The sequence below is a fragment of the Staurois parvus genome, unplaced genomic scaffold (genome assembly GCF_062004578.1).
Source record: "Staurois parvus isolate SC_StPar_1 unplaced genomic scaffold, SC_StPar_1.0 ptg000670l, whole genome shotgun sequence".
In the NCBI taxonomy this organism is placed as follows: domain Eukaryota; kingdom Metazoa; phylum Chordata; class Amphibia; order Anura; family Ranidae; genus Staurois; species Staurois parvus.
The window spans coordinates 3,732,386-3,749,543 of NW_028318466.1; the positions used below are offsets into that span (position 1 = coordinate 3,732,386).

The following is a 17,158-nucleotide window of genomic DNA, read 5'->3' on the forward strand; positions in this document are numbered from 1 at the left end:
TTCACGTATAGAAGAAGCTGGAGCCAAGCTTGTTTAAGAACAGTGACAAATTACATTAAATTGCCCCAAAACATCTGTTTTCCATTTAAACCTGAACAGCAGGCAAGCACCTAAATACACAGGATCAGTAATAAATGGTGTTAAGCCAGTTGTTCGAAAGAATAATCAGCCACTCAACTTTCAATTCTACCTTAGCACAAGACCAGTCACCACTCAGCCTTCTCCTACTGTGAGCACATGTGCAGTACAGCAAAGCATGATTGGCTCTTAGGGCTTGTTTACGCATGCATTGCTCTCTGAAGAGTGATCAGCTGTGCATCACTTTTCAGAGTTTGACAGGCCAGCTAGCAGGTGATATATTGAATGTTTTAACCCCACAACCAAGCTGCAGCCAGGTTGCGTGCAGTCATGGCATGGCTCCGTTCACCTGAATGGGACACGTTTGGCGGGGCAGTACTGCTTGCCAAAAGCGACAGTGGGTATAATTCTTGCTGCAAAGCATCACAGCCATGACAAGTGTACAATCCTCTTTGGTGGCAATTGCAGCTAAAGGGATGGGGGGTATTAAAAACACAGCTCAGCTGCCTGTTTTTACCACCACCTAAACCGCAACTTATCCTCAGTGCTTTTCTCAATCTGAGTAGCTATACAGGGCATTGCAAAAGGCTGATATCAAGACATATTCAGCTACTTATACAGTTGTTTTTTCTTTATAGAAACAAACTGCATTAATTGGTATGTTATATCTGCCAGGCCTTTAGCTTTGTTCCACAAAGAATTTAAGTTTTTTTTAATTTTTCCAGCACCAGGTGTTTAGCTTTGAATCAAAAATCAGTGACCTAAAAATGTAGACACAGACTTTCCTCAGCTGATGCATTCCACTGGCTGATAAAGACAATACCGTGCCCTGCTGTTCATTTCATCTGAGCTGTATTGCAATTACTAGGAATGCACCCACACCGGTTTTTTACAGGTGAGTACCGATACCTTTGTGGTGTGATTTGAGCCCATATAAAATGAATGGTCTCAAATCGCATTGCAAAGAATTGCATACAATTTGAACAGGGATGCTGTGCAATTCCTTTCCAAATCTCATGCAGTTTCCTGCACAGCTCCTGTGTGAACGCAGGCTTGTCAAAGAAGCGGTGCGGGAAACCTTCCAGCATAAGGGGTTCCACCAGCCGAATCCCACTGTGGACATCAGCGGCTGTAGTGTGTGCTCCTACCTCTCCCGTGGCTCTCTGGCCCCAGCAGTTCAAGCCATCCACCAGACCCCATCCCCCCCCAGTCCTGCTGTACCAGATTGCCAATCACTGTGACGGAGCTGACCAATCAGGAGTCTTCTAGCCTGTAGTGTCAGCACTGCAAGGAGAGCAGAGAAAGCCACTGGGATTTCCAATCCCAGGACCTGTGAAGTGGCTTTTTGTTGTTTGCCAGCAGAGATTGGTAATCGGGTACAGTAGGAGCAGACTTTGGGAGGGCTGGAACTGTTGGAAGCTGGGAGGAGAGAGCCATGGGAGAGGCAGGAGTAGGCCAAGCCACAACTGCTGATGTCCACAGTGGGATCAGGAGCCAGAGCTGGTGGAACCCGTCATGCAGAGAGGTTTCCCGCACTGTGTGAACTCAAAATCACTATGACAAGCCTGGGTTCACACAGGAGCTGTGCAGAAAACCGAATGCGCACAGAATTCCTGTTCAAATCACATGCAATTCTTTACGTGCAATTTGAGCCCATTCATTTTGTATGGGCTCAAATTGCACTGCGAAGGTATCAGTTTTGGTACTGGAAGTATTTGCACGAGTACTTGTGTACGCACTCGGTATCAGCACTCAATACTGGTATTGGTGCATCCCTATCTAGAACTAAATCTTTTTTAAACCTTTGTACACCAAGCACATCAAGATTTTTTACACAGTCTTTGTGCTACTACCCTTTCCTATACATAGCCACATGCAGTCATACTACTACCACAAAGCAAAAGAGTTCACGTTAAATCTAATACATGGAGTGGCCAGAGTAGCCAAGCCCCAGCAGCTAATGTTCCAAAGAAACGAAAAGCTTTGCCTGTGTGCTTTCATATGTTTTATTAACATGTTAATCTGCCTTTGATAGATCTTAAATGCAATCTAGCTTTGCCCACATACAGTCAGGTCCATAAATATTGGGACATCGACACAATTCTAACATTTTTCGCTCTATACACCACCACAGTGGATTTGAAAGGAACAAGATGTGCTTTAACTGCAGGCTGTCAGCTTTAATTTGAGGGTATTTACATCCAAATCAGGTGAACGGTGTAGGAATTACAACAGTTTGCATATGTGCCTCCCACTTGTTAAGGGACCAAAAGTAATGGGACAGAATAATAATCATAAATCAAACTTTCACTTTTTAATACTTGGTTGCAAATCCTTTGCAGTCAATTACAGCCTGAAGTCTGACCAGACGCTGGGTTTCATCCCTGGTGATGCTCTGCCAGGCCTCTACTGCAACTGTCTTCAGTTCTTGCTTGTTCTTGGGGCATTTTCCCTTCAGTTTTGTCTTCAGCAAGTGAAATCCATGCTCAATCGGATTCAGGTCAGGTGATGGACTTGGCCATTGCATAACATTCCACTTCTTTCCCTTAAAAAACTCTTTGGTTGCTTTTGCAGTATGCTTTGGGTCATTGTCCATCTGCACTGTGAAGCGGCATCCAATGAGTTCTGAAGCATTTGGCTGAATATGAGCAGATAATATTGCCTGAAACACTTCAGAATTCATCCTGCTGCTTTTGTCAGCAGTCACATCATCAATAAATACAAGAGAACCAGTTCCATTGGCAGCCATACATGCCCACGCCATGACACTACCACCACCATGCTTCACTGATGAGGTGGAATGCTTAGGATCATGAGCAGTTCCTTTCCTTCTCCATACTCTTCTCTTCCCATCACTCTGGTACAAGTTGATCTTGGTCTCATCTGTCCATAGGATGTTGTTCCAGAACTGTGAAGGCTTTTTTAGATGTCGTTTGGCAAACTCTAATCTGGCCTTCCTGTTTTTGAGGCTCACCAATGGTTTACATCTTGTGGTGAACCCTCTGTATTCACTCTGGTGAAGTCTTCTCTTGATTGTTGACTTTGACACACATACACCTACCTCCTGGAGAGTGTTCTTGATCTGGCCAACTGTTGTGAAGGGCGTTTTCTTCACCAAGGAAAGAATTCTTCGGTCATCCACCACAGTTTTTTTCCGTGGTCTTCCAGGTCTTTTGGTGTTGCTGAGTTCACCGGTGCGTTCCTTCTTTTTAAGAATGTTCCAAACAGTTGTTTTGGCCACGCCTAATGTTTTTGCTATCTCTCTGATGGGTTTGTTTTGTTTTTTCAGCCTAATGATGGCTTGCTTCACTGATAGTGACAGCTCTGTGGATCTCATCTTGAGAGTTGACAGCAACAGATTCCAAATGCAAATAGCACACTTTCAATGAACTCTGGACCTTTTATCTGCTCATTGTAATAGGGATAATGAGGGAATAACACACACATGGCCATGGAACAGCTGAGAAGCCAACTGTCCCATTACTTTTGGTCCCTTAACAAATGGGAGGCACATATGCAAACTGTTGCAATTCCTACACCGTTCACCTGATTTGGATGTAAATACCCTCAAATGAAGTCTGCAGTTAAAGCACATCTTGTTCGTTTCATTTCAAATCCATTGTGGTGGTGTATAGAGCCAAAAATGTTAGAATTGTGTCGATGTCCCAATATTTATGGACCTGACTGTATATAAACACCAAACGCATTGAACCATTTCCTTTGTTACTATAGAAAGCAAGTTCCAACAGAACCTACTGGATCCTGACTGCAGATATTCTTCAGTAACTAAAATACCTGTAATCTCCGCTGCTTTTCTTCTGAAATCCGGATGGTCCTGGATCTCCAGTTGTGGACACAGTAACAACCTCAAAACCCACGCTGTACTGTCTGCAAGGTGTATACAACAAAATCATCATTACATTTTCTGGTAGAGGAATAAGTGACACAAATCTGACAAATGACATTGCTAAGTTTAGGAAGCCACTAATGCAGCAGTGAAGCATTTTACACTTCATAATAGATTTATCATTTTTCCTGTGAACCATTACACGTTGATAGAATTCATATCAAGAACACTGTATTTTTCTATAGAATAGTGTAGAACAAACAGAATACCCATATTTAGGGTGTAATGTGCAACATGCTCCAGCACCTCCAGCCTCATCCCCCCTATCCTACCCCTATGACAGCAGGCAGGGGATCCTCTCCCACACCCGCTATCACATTTCAAAATCGTCACAGTTGTGCTCTCAGTCCCGTTGCCACCGTAGCATCAACTGCGAAGACACTGACGAACACCCCTGCAGCTCATTGACACATCTTAATTCTGTAGGCAGTGTCTGCAGGAGCCTGGCATTGCACCCCATGATCAACACATTGCGGATGCAATGCTTTGCAGGCTCCTGTGGAGAAAAATAAGTGCATTTTTTTCTATGCGATAAAATGTGTATTCATTATTTTTTCCTTAAAGGTGAACGTGTCCTTGAAAAAATCTCTATGACTAAGTATTTTTTATTAAACAAAACATGTGCTGAGAACAATCCTCTTACTGGTTGTGAGTCAAATATATATTTAATAAATGGAAAGCTTGGCTCATGACAGAGAGATACACTAATCTTGTGCCAGGATTACATTGACAGGCTAGAGGTATCTCACTATCAGCTACATCTTGATATTAGCATTGGAAATATTAAAATTGCCTTACAAATTGTTTTAAAATTGTGCTGTGCCTGGTGCAATCATTTACAACACTTAAGCGCAATGTAGCAGACTCCTGGCCCTGCAAATGGTATAATGATGTCTGAGGGGACTGCTTTTGGTTGCTGTGATAAATGAAGATCATATTTTGTTCTAATTTTATACACAGTTCAAGTGCGATACTACAAACCTTGGTCCTCTCAACTCAGTCAGTAACGGCCCAGCTTTCTCCATGTGAAACTGGTAGACAGGGTTATTCTTGTGTGTTTCTCTGAAGTTGCCACATCCTCCCGCACTCTGGCCCTTCCACTGGCCATTAATCTACAAAATGCATTGCTTGTTAGAATGAAGAAATGAAAAAGATTCTTGTAAACTTGTGGCTTTTAATTTGGAGTAGAAGGCTAAGATAAGAAAGAATGGTCTTTCGCTTGCAGCACTCAACAAGAACTGCCCTACTAAAACTCACAAACGATTTACCAAATGCTAAAACCAATGGCCACTACTCCATACTCTTACTACTAGACCTCTCTGCAGCCTTTGATACTGTTAACCACTTCCCAATAAACTCCACTGCCTTGGTCTCCGAGATTCAGCTCTATCCTGGTTCTCCTCCTATCTGTCACAGAGCTCCTTCAATGTTTCCTATAACTCGGTCTCCTCTCCACTTTCTCTTTCTGTAGGGGTCCCCCAAGGCTCTGTTCTTGGACCCTTTCTCTTCTCTATCTGCACCTCCTCTCTTGGTCAGCTGATAACCTCCCAAGGCTTCAAACACTACCTCTATGCCAATGACACCCAAATCTATCTCTCTATGTATAACCTCACTCCTTCAATCTCCTCTTGCATTACTAACTGACATATCAGCATGCATGTCACACCACTTCCTTAAACTAAATCTCTCTAAAACCAAGCGGATAATATTCCCACCCCCTCATGCACTCCTACATGAATATTCCATCAAGATCAATAATATAACTATCAGTTCCTCCTCTCAAGCCAGGGTACTTGGCATAATCCTAGACTCTGACCTATCATTTTGGCCCCGAATCCAATTGCTGTCGAAAGCTTGTAGACTTTACCTCCACAACATCTCTAAAATGTGCCCCTTTTTAACCAATGAAACCACCAAGCTACTCATTCACACCCTTGTTATTTCTAGCTTTGACTATTGCAACTCCCTTCTCATCGGCCTACTTCATCGCAGGCTATCCCCTCTTCAGTCTATCATGAATGCTGCCAGGATCATTTATCTTACCAAATGCTCAGCGTCTGCCACCTCTCTCTGCCAATCCCTCCACTGGCTTCTGATTGGCCAGCAAATTAAATTCAAAATACTAACAACAACATACAAAGCCATCCACAACTCCGAGCTACATCATCAATCTTGTCTCCAAGTATCACCCAAACCGTCTTCTACGCTCCTCTCATGATCTTCTGCTCTCAAGCTCCCTTGTCTCCTCCTCCCATGCTCGTCTTCAGGACTTTTCCAGAGCCTCTTCCATCCTCTGGAACTCCCTACCTCAATCTGTCTGGCTATTCCCTACACTGGCTGCCTTTAGGCAATCCCTGAAAACTCATCTTTTCAGGGAAGCCTATGAACCCTCCGAATAGACTTTTATCACTTCTATCAGCTCATTCCCCACACTTATAACATTTTGTACCACTTGCTCCACCCTGTTAGATTGTAAGCTCTTATGAGTAGGGCCCTCTTAATCCTCTTGTTTTATTTGAATTATAGCTGTATTGTCTCCCTTTATATTGTAAAGTGCTGTGCAAACTGTTGGCACTATATAAGTCCTGCATAACAATAATAATGGTCTTACCCGTTTGTTTATTGTATATGGTGTTGGGATCTTAGAGAATGTAAACTTGCAAGCTGCATATACCTACAATAAAATAAAAAGTCAAATCAAATATTTTTATTACAGGTTCATGATTTTTTCCCATATACAAGGACAATCCTCATTAAATCAGCTCAAATGCCCCATTCCTTTCTAACCCTCAAATCTATGCAATTATACTATTTGAGAATGGAAAATTAACGCATATCTTTTTTTCTATCTATTTTCTTTTGTGTGGAACACAGAACAAGGAAAGACTAGAGCCCCTGTTTGGTTATTACAGCTTTTAAAGAGATTTCTCCTCACTTACTGTCACAGTAACAACAGTTTCACAGAAGAAGGGACAAAAGTAAAACAGAATAAAACATTTTATTTGTTGGTTTGGTTGTTACAGTGTGTTCCACATTTCCCATCTGATAGAACCAATTTCACCTTGAAAATAAAGTGAGGGGACAACTTTCTAATGGAGCACGAGACGGCCAACACTTTTTCTTGAATAGCAAAGGTTAGAATATCAGATTTTTATTGCTATCTGATGCTCCATTACAGAGATGTCCTCTCACTTCAGAGATAGCAATAAAAAGACGACTCTACATAAAACAGGCATTGTATTGCTGTCTACGTCCCTGATGCAAATTTCTCCTCACTACATGTCTGGTGAAGACAGGAGTATCCTCCCTAATGGTGACCCAGATTGCAGAGATTCTAAAAACATCTTTACCGAACAGACATTTTAAACACATACACTGAGGTACGTGACAATGTATAGCTACAAATATATATGTGTCAACAACATACTTGGAAACTAAGCACCTCCTGAATAAGTTTGTCTTCGTTTTATAATTTTAAAGGTCTGCATTAGCTCCAGTTATAAAACCATTGTCGTTTTTCTGTAGTTGCCGTCTACTCTCCCTTATGGCCAAAGCTCTTTTGGCCATACTTCTCTTCTGGGTCACAGGAGTGCACATATTTCTGCACTTCTGTGACCCAGATGTAGTCAACAGTGGGCTAAAGCAACTTGCTCAGTTTCTAAGCAAGGTACTGAAAGCCTTAGCCAGCCACTCCTGTGCCCTCCACAACCCAGCACTCCAGTGAACACTGGAGGGGCAGAGCGGAAAGCCAGTGAATGACAGTCACCATTCTTTGTTCAGTAAAGACCGAGAACTGAGTGATCAACACTGTCTAATTGCTCAGTTCTCTGTCTTAAAGCTGGCGGGGGACAGCTACAACATCAGGCCGATGCTGCAGCCATAAAGGTGAGTATGTACAGTTGCAAGAAAAAGTATGTGAACCCCTTGGGATTACGTGGAGTTTTGCATGAATTGGGTATAAAATGTGCTCTGAAGTCATCTAAGTCACAACAATAGAAGAACACAGTCTGCTGAACATAATACTACACAAACATTAGATGTTGCCATGGTTTAATTGCACATAACATGTAAACATTCACAGTGCAGGGAGGAAAAAGTATGTGAACCTTTGGACTTAATAATTGGTTGACCCTCCTTTGGCAGCAATAACCTCAACCAAACGTTTCCTGTAGTTGCAGATCAGACCTGCACAACGATCTGGAGTAATTTTGGACCACTCCTCTTCACAAAACTGTTTCAGTGTAGCAATACTCTTGGGATGTCTGGTGTGAATCGCTCTCTTAAGGTCATGCCACAGCATTTCAATCGGGTTGAGGTCAGGACTCTGACTGGGCCACTCCAGAAGGCGTATTCTGTGCTGTTGCAGCCATTGTTTTGTTGAATTACTTGTATGCTTTGGGTCATTGTCCTGTTGCATCACCCATCCTCTGCGGAGCTTCAGTTGGCGGACAGATGGTCGGACGTTTTCCTGCAAAATGTCTTGATAAACTCTGGAATTCATTTTCCCATCAATGACAACAATCCGTCCAGGCCCTGAGGCAGCAAAGCAGCCCCAAACCATGATGCTCCCTCCGCCATGTTTTACAGTGGGGATGAGGTTTTGATGTTGATGTGCTGTGCCTTTTTTTCTCCACACATAGTGTTGTGTGTTCTTCCCAAACAACTCAATCTTGGTTTCATCTGTCCACAGTATATTTTGCCAGTAGTGCTGTGGAACATCCAGGTGCTCTTTTGCAAACTTCAAACGTGCTGCAATATTCTTTTTGGACAGCAATGGCTTCCTCCGTGGTGTCCTCCCATGTACTCCATTCTTGTTTAATGTTTTCCTTATTGTAGATGTGTCAACAAAAATGTTAGCATGTGCCAGAGATTTCTGTGGGTCTTTAGCTGACACTCTCTGGGATTCTTCTTTACCTCATGCAGCATTCTGCGCTGTGCTCTTTGCTCTTGCAGTCATTTTTACAGGACGACCACACCTAGGGAGAGTAGCAACAGTGCTAAACTTTCTCCATTTGTAGACCGTCTGTCTTACCGTGGACACATGAACATCAAGGCTTTTGGAGATACTTTTGTAACCCTTTCCAGCTTCATGCAAGTCAACAATTCTTGATCGTAGGTCTTCTGAGAGCTCTTTTCTGCGAGGCATGGTTCACATCAGACAGTGCTTCTTGAAACCAGTAAACCCAAAACAGGTGTGTGTTTTTTAAGGGCAGGACAGCTGTCAGCAACACATCCAATATCATCACACTGATTGGAGTCAAGGTTGGCTCATTCCTGGCTCCAATTAGCTCTGGGAGAAGTCATTAAGCTAGGGCCTCACATACTTTTTCCTCCCTGCACTGCGAATGTTTACATGTTATGTGCAATTAAACCATGGCAACATCTAATGTTTGTGTAGTATTATGTTCAGCAGACTGTGTTCTTCTATTATTGTGACTTACATGACGTTCAGAGCACATTTTATGCCCAATTCATGCAAAACGCCACGTAATCCCAAGGGGTTCGCATACTTTTTCTTGCAACTGTATATCTTTTTCATTTTGCGCACTTCTTCTTTAGTGGCTGATAAGTGTCTCAAACGGGGAAACTGCAAGGAGTGAATGTTGCACTATATAACTGAACTCTACCCCCATCTCCTTCTACAACGAAAAAAGGGTAATACTTGGCCATTGTCCACTCATGTGAGATATCATTTAATTGTATTCATTTCATTGTTGTTTTCTCTGTTATTGTTCTTTAGATTATATCACTTGAATTGAAGCATGTTTGTCTGCTAAAACCATACACTCTATCAAAGACAAACAAGGTGTGGAACATTTTGACCCTACTAAAGTTTTGTCCACTTTTGAAGTCTATTAGACATGCCTATACAATTTTAAAGCAGAACTCCGGACAAAAACTTCTTTACATGTTCTTGTTGCTGATTTCCTACCTGCACTGAATATGTCATCCATCTTCTGGTGCACTCAGTAGTTGCTCTGAAATAACATATTCATTTTCAAATCAAACTGTTAATTATCTTTAGTTTCCTGTTTGTAAGACCAGTGGCTGGTATGCCTCCTATTCCTTCAGCCACTGGTCTTGGCACATCCCTTCTGTAGTTCTTTCTCTAGGAAGCAGTGATATAATTCAGCCCACTTGCAGTGGTTGGGGAACTGAGACTCTCAGACACATTCAACATGTACAGGTCTAGTGTACCCTCCCATATTCACTACAATTACCTTTGGCTGATGAGAACTGTAGTTTCCTTTTACTGAGAGAGAGAGAGAGAGAGAGAGAGAGGAGGGGATATGATGTAATCCCTGCTGTTATACCTCCTCCTTGGCAGAGCAGATGCTATCTTTTGAATTACAGAGACGAGGTCATGAAAATTCAATTAGATTTTTCTACTAAATTGTCTTTTCATTGATTTTCAAAATGTTATTAAGTGTTTAGTGTTTTGTGTAGGGGGGTGTACCAATGGGTGATTTTTTTGCCTATCCCGGAGTTCTTCTTTAACTGCCTCCCGCCCGCCATATAGTACAATGACGGGCGCAAGGCGGTTCTCTCGTTCTGGGAGGACGTCATATGACGTCCTCCCATTCCCTGGGACACAGCGGATCACCGATCAACGGAAAGAGCCGAAGATGTCGGCTCAGTCATGTGATCAGCTGTGTCCAATCACAGCTGATCACATGTAAACAGGGAAATGCAGGTTATCGGCATTTCTCTCCTCACGAGCTGTCATGCTGACAGCTCGTGAGAAGAGGCGAGCCGGTAATCGGCATTCCTCGGAAGGGACATGTACACAGATCATCAGAGCACTGATGATCAGTGTGCCCTGATGATCTGTGTAGCCCCAGCAGTGCCACCTGTCAGTGTCCATCAGTGCCAGCTGTCAGTGCTCATCCATGCCACCTGCAAGTGCCCATCAGTGCCACATTTCAATGCCTACCAGTGCACATCAATGCCACATATTAGTGCCCATCTGAGCTGCCTTTCAGTGTCACCCATCAGTGCCACCTATCAATGCCAGTCAGTGCCACCTATCAGTGCTGCCAGTCAGTGCCGCCTATCAGTGCAAGTGCCGCCTATCAGTGCCAGTCAGTGCCGCCTAACAGTGACAGGCAGTGCCGCCTATCAGTGCCATATATGAGTGCTGCCTTTCAGTGCCCATCAGTGATGCCTGTCAATGTCCATCAGTGCCACCTACCAGTGCATCATCAGTGCCACCTATCAGTGTCCATCAGTGCAGTCTATCAGTGCCCATCACTACAGCCTCATTAGCGCACATCAGTGAAGGAGAAAAATCACTTATTTACAAAATTTTATAACAAAACTAAGAAAAATAGTTTTTTTTCCCCAAAATTTTCAGTGGTTTTGGTTTGCGTAAGAAAAATAAACCCAGAGGTGATTAAATACCACCAAAATAAAAATCTATTTGTCACAAAAAAATGATAAAAATATCATATGGGTACAGTGTTGCATGACCGCGCAATTGTCATTCAAAGTGTGACAGCGCTGATAGCTGGAAATTGGCCTGGGCAGGAAGGGGGTATAAGTGCCCTATAGGCTAGTGGTTAAGGAAACCCGCATACAACATGCAGCACCCTGATCTACATCTTGCATTCAAGCCTACTTCCTTCAAAAATCTCCAAACTATCAAGATAGGGCTTAGACTTCCTTGATATTCCATAACTATTAAAAAAATAGATTGGGTGATAAAAATTGCAGCAAATTGCCTGGTCGACTGGCTTACTTATTATACTGCAAAGACATTTAAATACACACTCCTCTCACTGATTACTAAACTGTACAATTCCTTGCTAAATTTTCAGCAGATTCCAACCTTGATGCTCAGTTCTCATAGTATAGTCCTCCTCAAACCATTTAAGTACATTACGGTATTCACTTTCTGCCCAGTTTGGAAAAAGGAAGAATTTTGAAGTACCTGTAAATCCCATATCCTGGAATACAGTACAAGACACAGGAATTGATTCATCAAACATAGGTTAAATGTTGCTACTCTCAGGTGCTTGGCCACTGGCAAAAGGCTTCTCTGGATTCACCCCCTAGTGTCCCTATATCCACTCTGTGAGGGTCCAATTTTGTTAGCAAGCAATTAAGAGATCCCAGAGAAGAGATGGGAGGGACCTGTGTCCTGTACTCCAAGATAAGGAATTTACAGGTACAAACTTTCTGGTATCTTTATCGTACAGTACAGGACACAGGTATTGATTCATCATCCATGAGACATCCCCAAGCAATTATTGAAGAGTTGGTAACCATACAAAACAAGAGGGCTCAACAGATCTAAACAAACTGGTAAAGGAGGGAGGTACTTCTGCTGTTAACAAGCAACAATGAAGACTCCACAGTTGCCTAGTACCCAACGTTTAGGGAGAAACAAGAAATGGTTTCAGGAAGTTGCGCTGCTTAAAGAAGAATAAATGCTAGATGCTTTATAGGCCCCTAAACCTCATCATGAATTTCTCCAACCCAAGCAGCCATAATTTGGACAAATGCGAAGGTGAACACAGCCAGCTAGCACAAAGGAGAATTTTTAGAAAACTCTCCAAACGCCTATCCACTGAATCTTTAAAGGAGGGAGCATCCTTAATAGAAATGGTAGATTGAGCATTCAATGCAAGAATGGCCAGGTCCACAATGTGGATAAACCATTTTTTGTTAAATTCTGCATCCATAAGATACAAGGCTTCAAAGTTACCAGGAATGGGGAGTAACCTCTCCTGGGTTTGGCCAATCATTGTATAAAACCCAACTTGCCTGATCCAGAGAATGAAAGGGCTTTCTAAAAAGGCCCACATTTTTGAACATATGAGAGCTGCGGAGCGCTAGGAGTATTTATCCAAAGACTGCCACGATCAATAAACCCACAGTAGCCAACATACGTTGAGAGAGGAAGTAAGTAATGTCTCTAAATTGTGGTGGAGGAAAACCTTCAAGTGCCTCTGCTGGAATGGAATGTCAGCTTCCCCCTTGGTTTGTGCCACCACGTGTGTAAGGTAATTTTGGTGTTAGGGTAGAATTATAATCAGGTGAAGGTAAAAAGAGCTTGCATCTGATTCCAGAAGTGATTATAGCCTCTGGAATAGGTCAGACATAGTGGCTGTAAATTCTGCCTTAGTTAAACAGGACACACAATGTGCACTTGTAAGGGAGCCGGAGTCATGGGGCTGGAGTGGTGAGGGAACCACTATCAACTTGAAAAGAACTTGGAGTTTCCTCAGGGCCTGCAGCAAACTCAAGGCTGTTTGTCCTGTTCACACTCCCAAAAGCCTGGAATCCTCCACTGTCATGTGAGAATCTTCCTCTATGCGGTACTCACGGAATGGATGTGGATTCAGAGGGTTCAGCATCTACGGTGTGAGGCGACAACCCAAGTACTAACCTATTTCAAGTGTCCCTGCAGAATCCAACAACAGGTGGTGTGGCAAACAAGAGCTTGGGTTGTTGCTATAAAATAGCAGCCAGAAAAGCACATACACTAGTCCTATAAACACAACGTCACTAAACTGGAGAGGAACTTATGGTTGGGAGGTGGAAAAAGACCACCAAATAAGAATAGGTAAACACTATAATAAATATACCCACTATGTCAAATAGTGAGTCAATAGAGCTATGGCAAACACTAAAAGTGCAAGTCTGCCTACCTCTGTGTCTTATGAAATGCTTGTGTCCACTGTGGTATATGTTGTACAATAAGGATGTAGTGTGCACTACAAAGCCATTAAGATATGTAAAGCAGGAACCGTTATGTATAAAAGTACAGGGAAACCCTGTCGTACCTTGTCCATGCTGCTAGCACTGTCCAAGGACACCCTTTTTTCCCACAACCATGCATACATAGGATTTGTTTACAACCTATTGGCTGGCAATAACACCAGAAGTACAATTTACCTTATTGATATAGTGAACTGTACCATCAGAAGAAACATTAATATTGTGCTTAGATGCTGAAAAAGCCTTTGGCAGACTCATCTCATTAAAGAATAAGTTCACCTTTGTAAAAAAAAATTTAAATGAAAAAAATTTACATTTTTTTTACCTGGAAAAAAGATATGCATTTGTACATTTTTTTTCAGAGGGCTCAACAGCGTCCTGGTAGTTCATTGAGAACTACAAGCCAACAACCTCAAAGGCTGTTGGTACTTGTCATTTTCACATTCACAGAACTCTGCACAAATGAAGAGGCCAGGCAAGCGGAGCCCCGTAGGGGCTTAAATTGTGACAACAAATAGGGGGAGAAGATCTCCTGCTCGTTGTGAAAACAGAGGATTGTGTGTGAATATGGGTATAACATGTAAAATTACTGATTAATGGTTTTATTTCATTGTTTCAAAGCAAGATGGTAAAGGAGGAATCCCCCTATTGAAGCATGCTATAGTTTTCCCAGCAGCTTCATCAAAGTCCTGGTGTCCAGATTTGTGGGGCATTCATCACTTTTAACCATTTACAATTTCAGCTATAACTATTGCACTGTTGTCAGATGGCAAAGATCAAGATAACCATTCATCGTAGAATAGTTTGAATATGCAATTGTAATAAACCATAGCCACTAGCACGTAGGATCATTGACCTGGTCAAAGATGTCCTGTGTGACCTCAAAATATAGGTGCCTATTGAATATTAAACTGAATCTTCACCTCATCTGTCACAGTTTAGCCTGCACTTTTCTGTTTGTGCAATGCTTACTCCTTGCTGCAGTGGTGATTCCATTCATATAGGCTGCTGGCTTCTGTGTTCACCTATGGGCGTTACCTGCTCTACTGTGGATTTATATCCCTTTCCCTTCTATTACTTTCTGGCTCACCACCCTCTCTGCTTCCCTATATAAGACATGCTTAGTGCAGCCCGTGTGGCCTGAGCAGCTTCCTAGTTTCTCTGTGCTCCTGATTTGCCTTGTATTTTGTGCCTGACTACCCATGTACCGACCCTGGCTCCAGCTACTGTTTTCGATTGCCTGTCACCCACACTGGCTTTGGCTCGTTTCCTGGACCCTCTTCTCTCTCCTGCCATCTGTACTCTGCACACTTGAATGGTTTTCGCAATGTCATCCGGACGTACCTGGGTCCATTTTACTGTAAGTCCATCCCCACCATCAGGCCCTGGTGAAGAAACAGGCAGGAGCTTAGACTCCATGCCCTGGGGAACCCCGAGTTGGCTTTCAACATGGGCTCACTGCCATAGAAACATGACATCATTTTAGAGTTCTATCAAATCTATATATTCCTGCTCACATGCCCTTTAATGCATTCTCCTTGTAATCAAGAAGCAAAGATGACATCAAAGTGCAATTTTAATAAAGCACAACCAATCATTTCCAGGAGCTTTTACTTATCAAAAGAAATTCCACATGAAATCAAAATAAAGCCTTCACCTCCTTTCTGCAGTGCATGCCAGTTCCTATGGTCTGTTCACTTACATTTCCACTCTTGCAAGTTCCAACCAAGCAATCTAATGTTGCCGGGTTGTACAGTGACTTGGCAGTGAGTCAAACAGAAATATTTCCCACAGATGTCTTTGAGAAATATTCAAGATTACAAGCTGGAGGAGGTGGGAGGATGTATACATTGCTTACGATCTTTTCTCAAAGTACAGGAAAACTGGGACCTGAAGGTAAATTATTAAACTTATTTTCCTTCTTAGATAAGTTGTCCCAAAATTCTTCTTTAACCTCTGCATGTTCTGAATAATGACAGTGTTTATTATCATTCTGATTTTGTAATGTAATCAGCAACTGACCTGGGACTGCTTACACTGGAAAACACATATTTTGCATAAATATACAGTTGTGTTCAAAATAATAGCAGTCAGACATCACTAACCTGATCAGTCACTGTTTTTGGTAGAAATTATATTTCTACATGGCAAATAATTTAATAGCAGGTGTAGTAGAGTAATAGAAATCCAACAGACCCAACAGTCATGACATGCATGCTGCTGATTCTGTGTAATTGAATCACTAATTGAAAGGGGCATGTTCAAAATAATAGCAGTGTGGAGTTCTATTAGTGAGGTCATTCATTCTTTGAAAAACAGGTGGCAATTATTGCCCTTATGTAAGGAAGGAAGGCAGCAAATGTTGTGCATGCTGGTTACAGTGCATTTCTCTCTGAGATTCTGAGGAAAATAGGTTGTTCAAGACATTGTTCAGAACAGCGTACCTTGATTAAAAAGTTGATTGGAGAGGGGAAAACATATAAAGAAGTGCAGAAAATGATAGGCTGCTCAGCTAAAATAATCGCAAATGCTTTAAAATGGCAACCAAAACCTGAAAGACGTGGAAGAAAGAGAAAAACTACCATTCGAATGGATAGAAGAATAGCCAAAATGGCAAGGACTCAGCCAACAATCAGCTCCAGGAAGATCAAAGAAGGTCTAAAGTTCCCTGTGAATACTGTTACAATTAGAAGACGCCTATGTGAAGCCAAGCTATCTGCAAGAAGCCCCCGCAAAGTCCCACTGTTGAAAAAAAGACGTGCTGAAGAGGTTACAATTTGCCAAAGAGCACATTGACTGGCCTAAAGAGAAATGGCGCAACATTTTGTGGACTGATGAAAGTAAGATTGTTCTTTTTGGGTCTAGTGGCCGGAGACAGTTTGTCAGACGACCCCCAAACACTGAATTCAAGCCACAGTACACTGTGAAGAAGTGAAGCATGGTTGCGCAAGCATCATGATATGGGGATGTTTCTCATACTACGGTGTTGGGCCTATTTATCGCATACCAGGGATCATGGATCAGTTTGAATACAGCAGAATACTTGAAGAGGTCATGCTGCCTTATGCTGAAGAGGAAATGCCCTTGAAATGGGTCTTCCAACAAGACAACGACCCCAAACACACCAGTAAAGGTGCAACATCTTGGTTCCAGACCAACAAGACTGACGTTATGGAGTGGCCAACCCAATCCCCGGATCTTAATCCAATAGAAAACTTGTGGGGTGACATCAAAAATGCAGTTTCTGAGGCAAAACCAAGAAATAGAGAAGAACTGTGGAATGTAGTCCAATCATCCTGGGCTGGAATACCTGTTCACAGGTGCCAGAAGTTGGTTGACTCCATGCAACACAGATGTACAGCAGTTCTCAGAAACAGTGCTTATACAACTAAATATTAATTAAGTGATTCAAAGGAAAGCAAAATCTTCAAACATTTTTCAGTTTATATA

At 42.3% G+C, this 17,158-nt stretch overlaps 1 protein-coding gene and 1 long non-coding RNA gene across 2 annotated transcripts in view; one reads left to right on the forward strand and one right to left on the reverse strand.

Annotated features, from left to right (window-relative positions):
• Positions 1-17,158, reverse strand: part of CAPN7 (calpain 7) — a 124,073-nt gene that overhangs the window by 1,705 nt on the left and 105,210 nt on the right. Inside the window, exons 18-20 of the mRNA XM_089652073.1 lie at positions 6,597-6,659; positions 4,967-5,097; positions 3,874-3,966 (exon numbers count right to left, since the gene is read on the reverse strand). Of these exons, the coding sequence (XP_089508199.1) occupies positions 3,874-3,966; positions 4,967-5,097; positions 6,597-6,659 (287 nt within the window). The remainder of the gene's footprint in view (positions 1-3,873; positions 3,967-4,966; positions 5,098-6,596; positions 6,660-17,158) is intronic.
• Positions 15,433-17,158, forward strand: part of LOC149447788 (uncharacterized) — a 44,977-nt gene continuing 43,251 nt past the window's right edge. The window contains exon 1 of the long non-coding RNA XR_016305825.1: positions 15,433-15,604. This is a non-coding gene — a long non-coding RNA (uncharacterized LOC149447788). The remainder of the gene's footprint in view (positions 15,605-17,158) is intronic.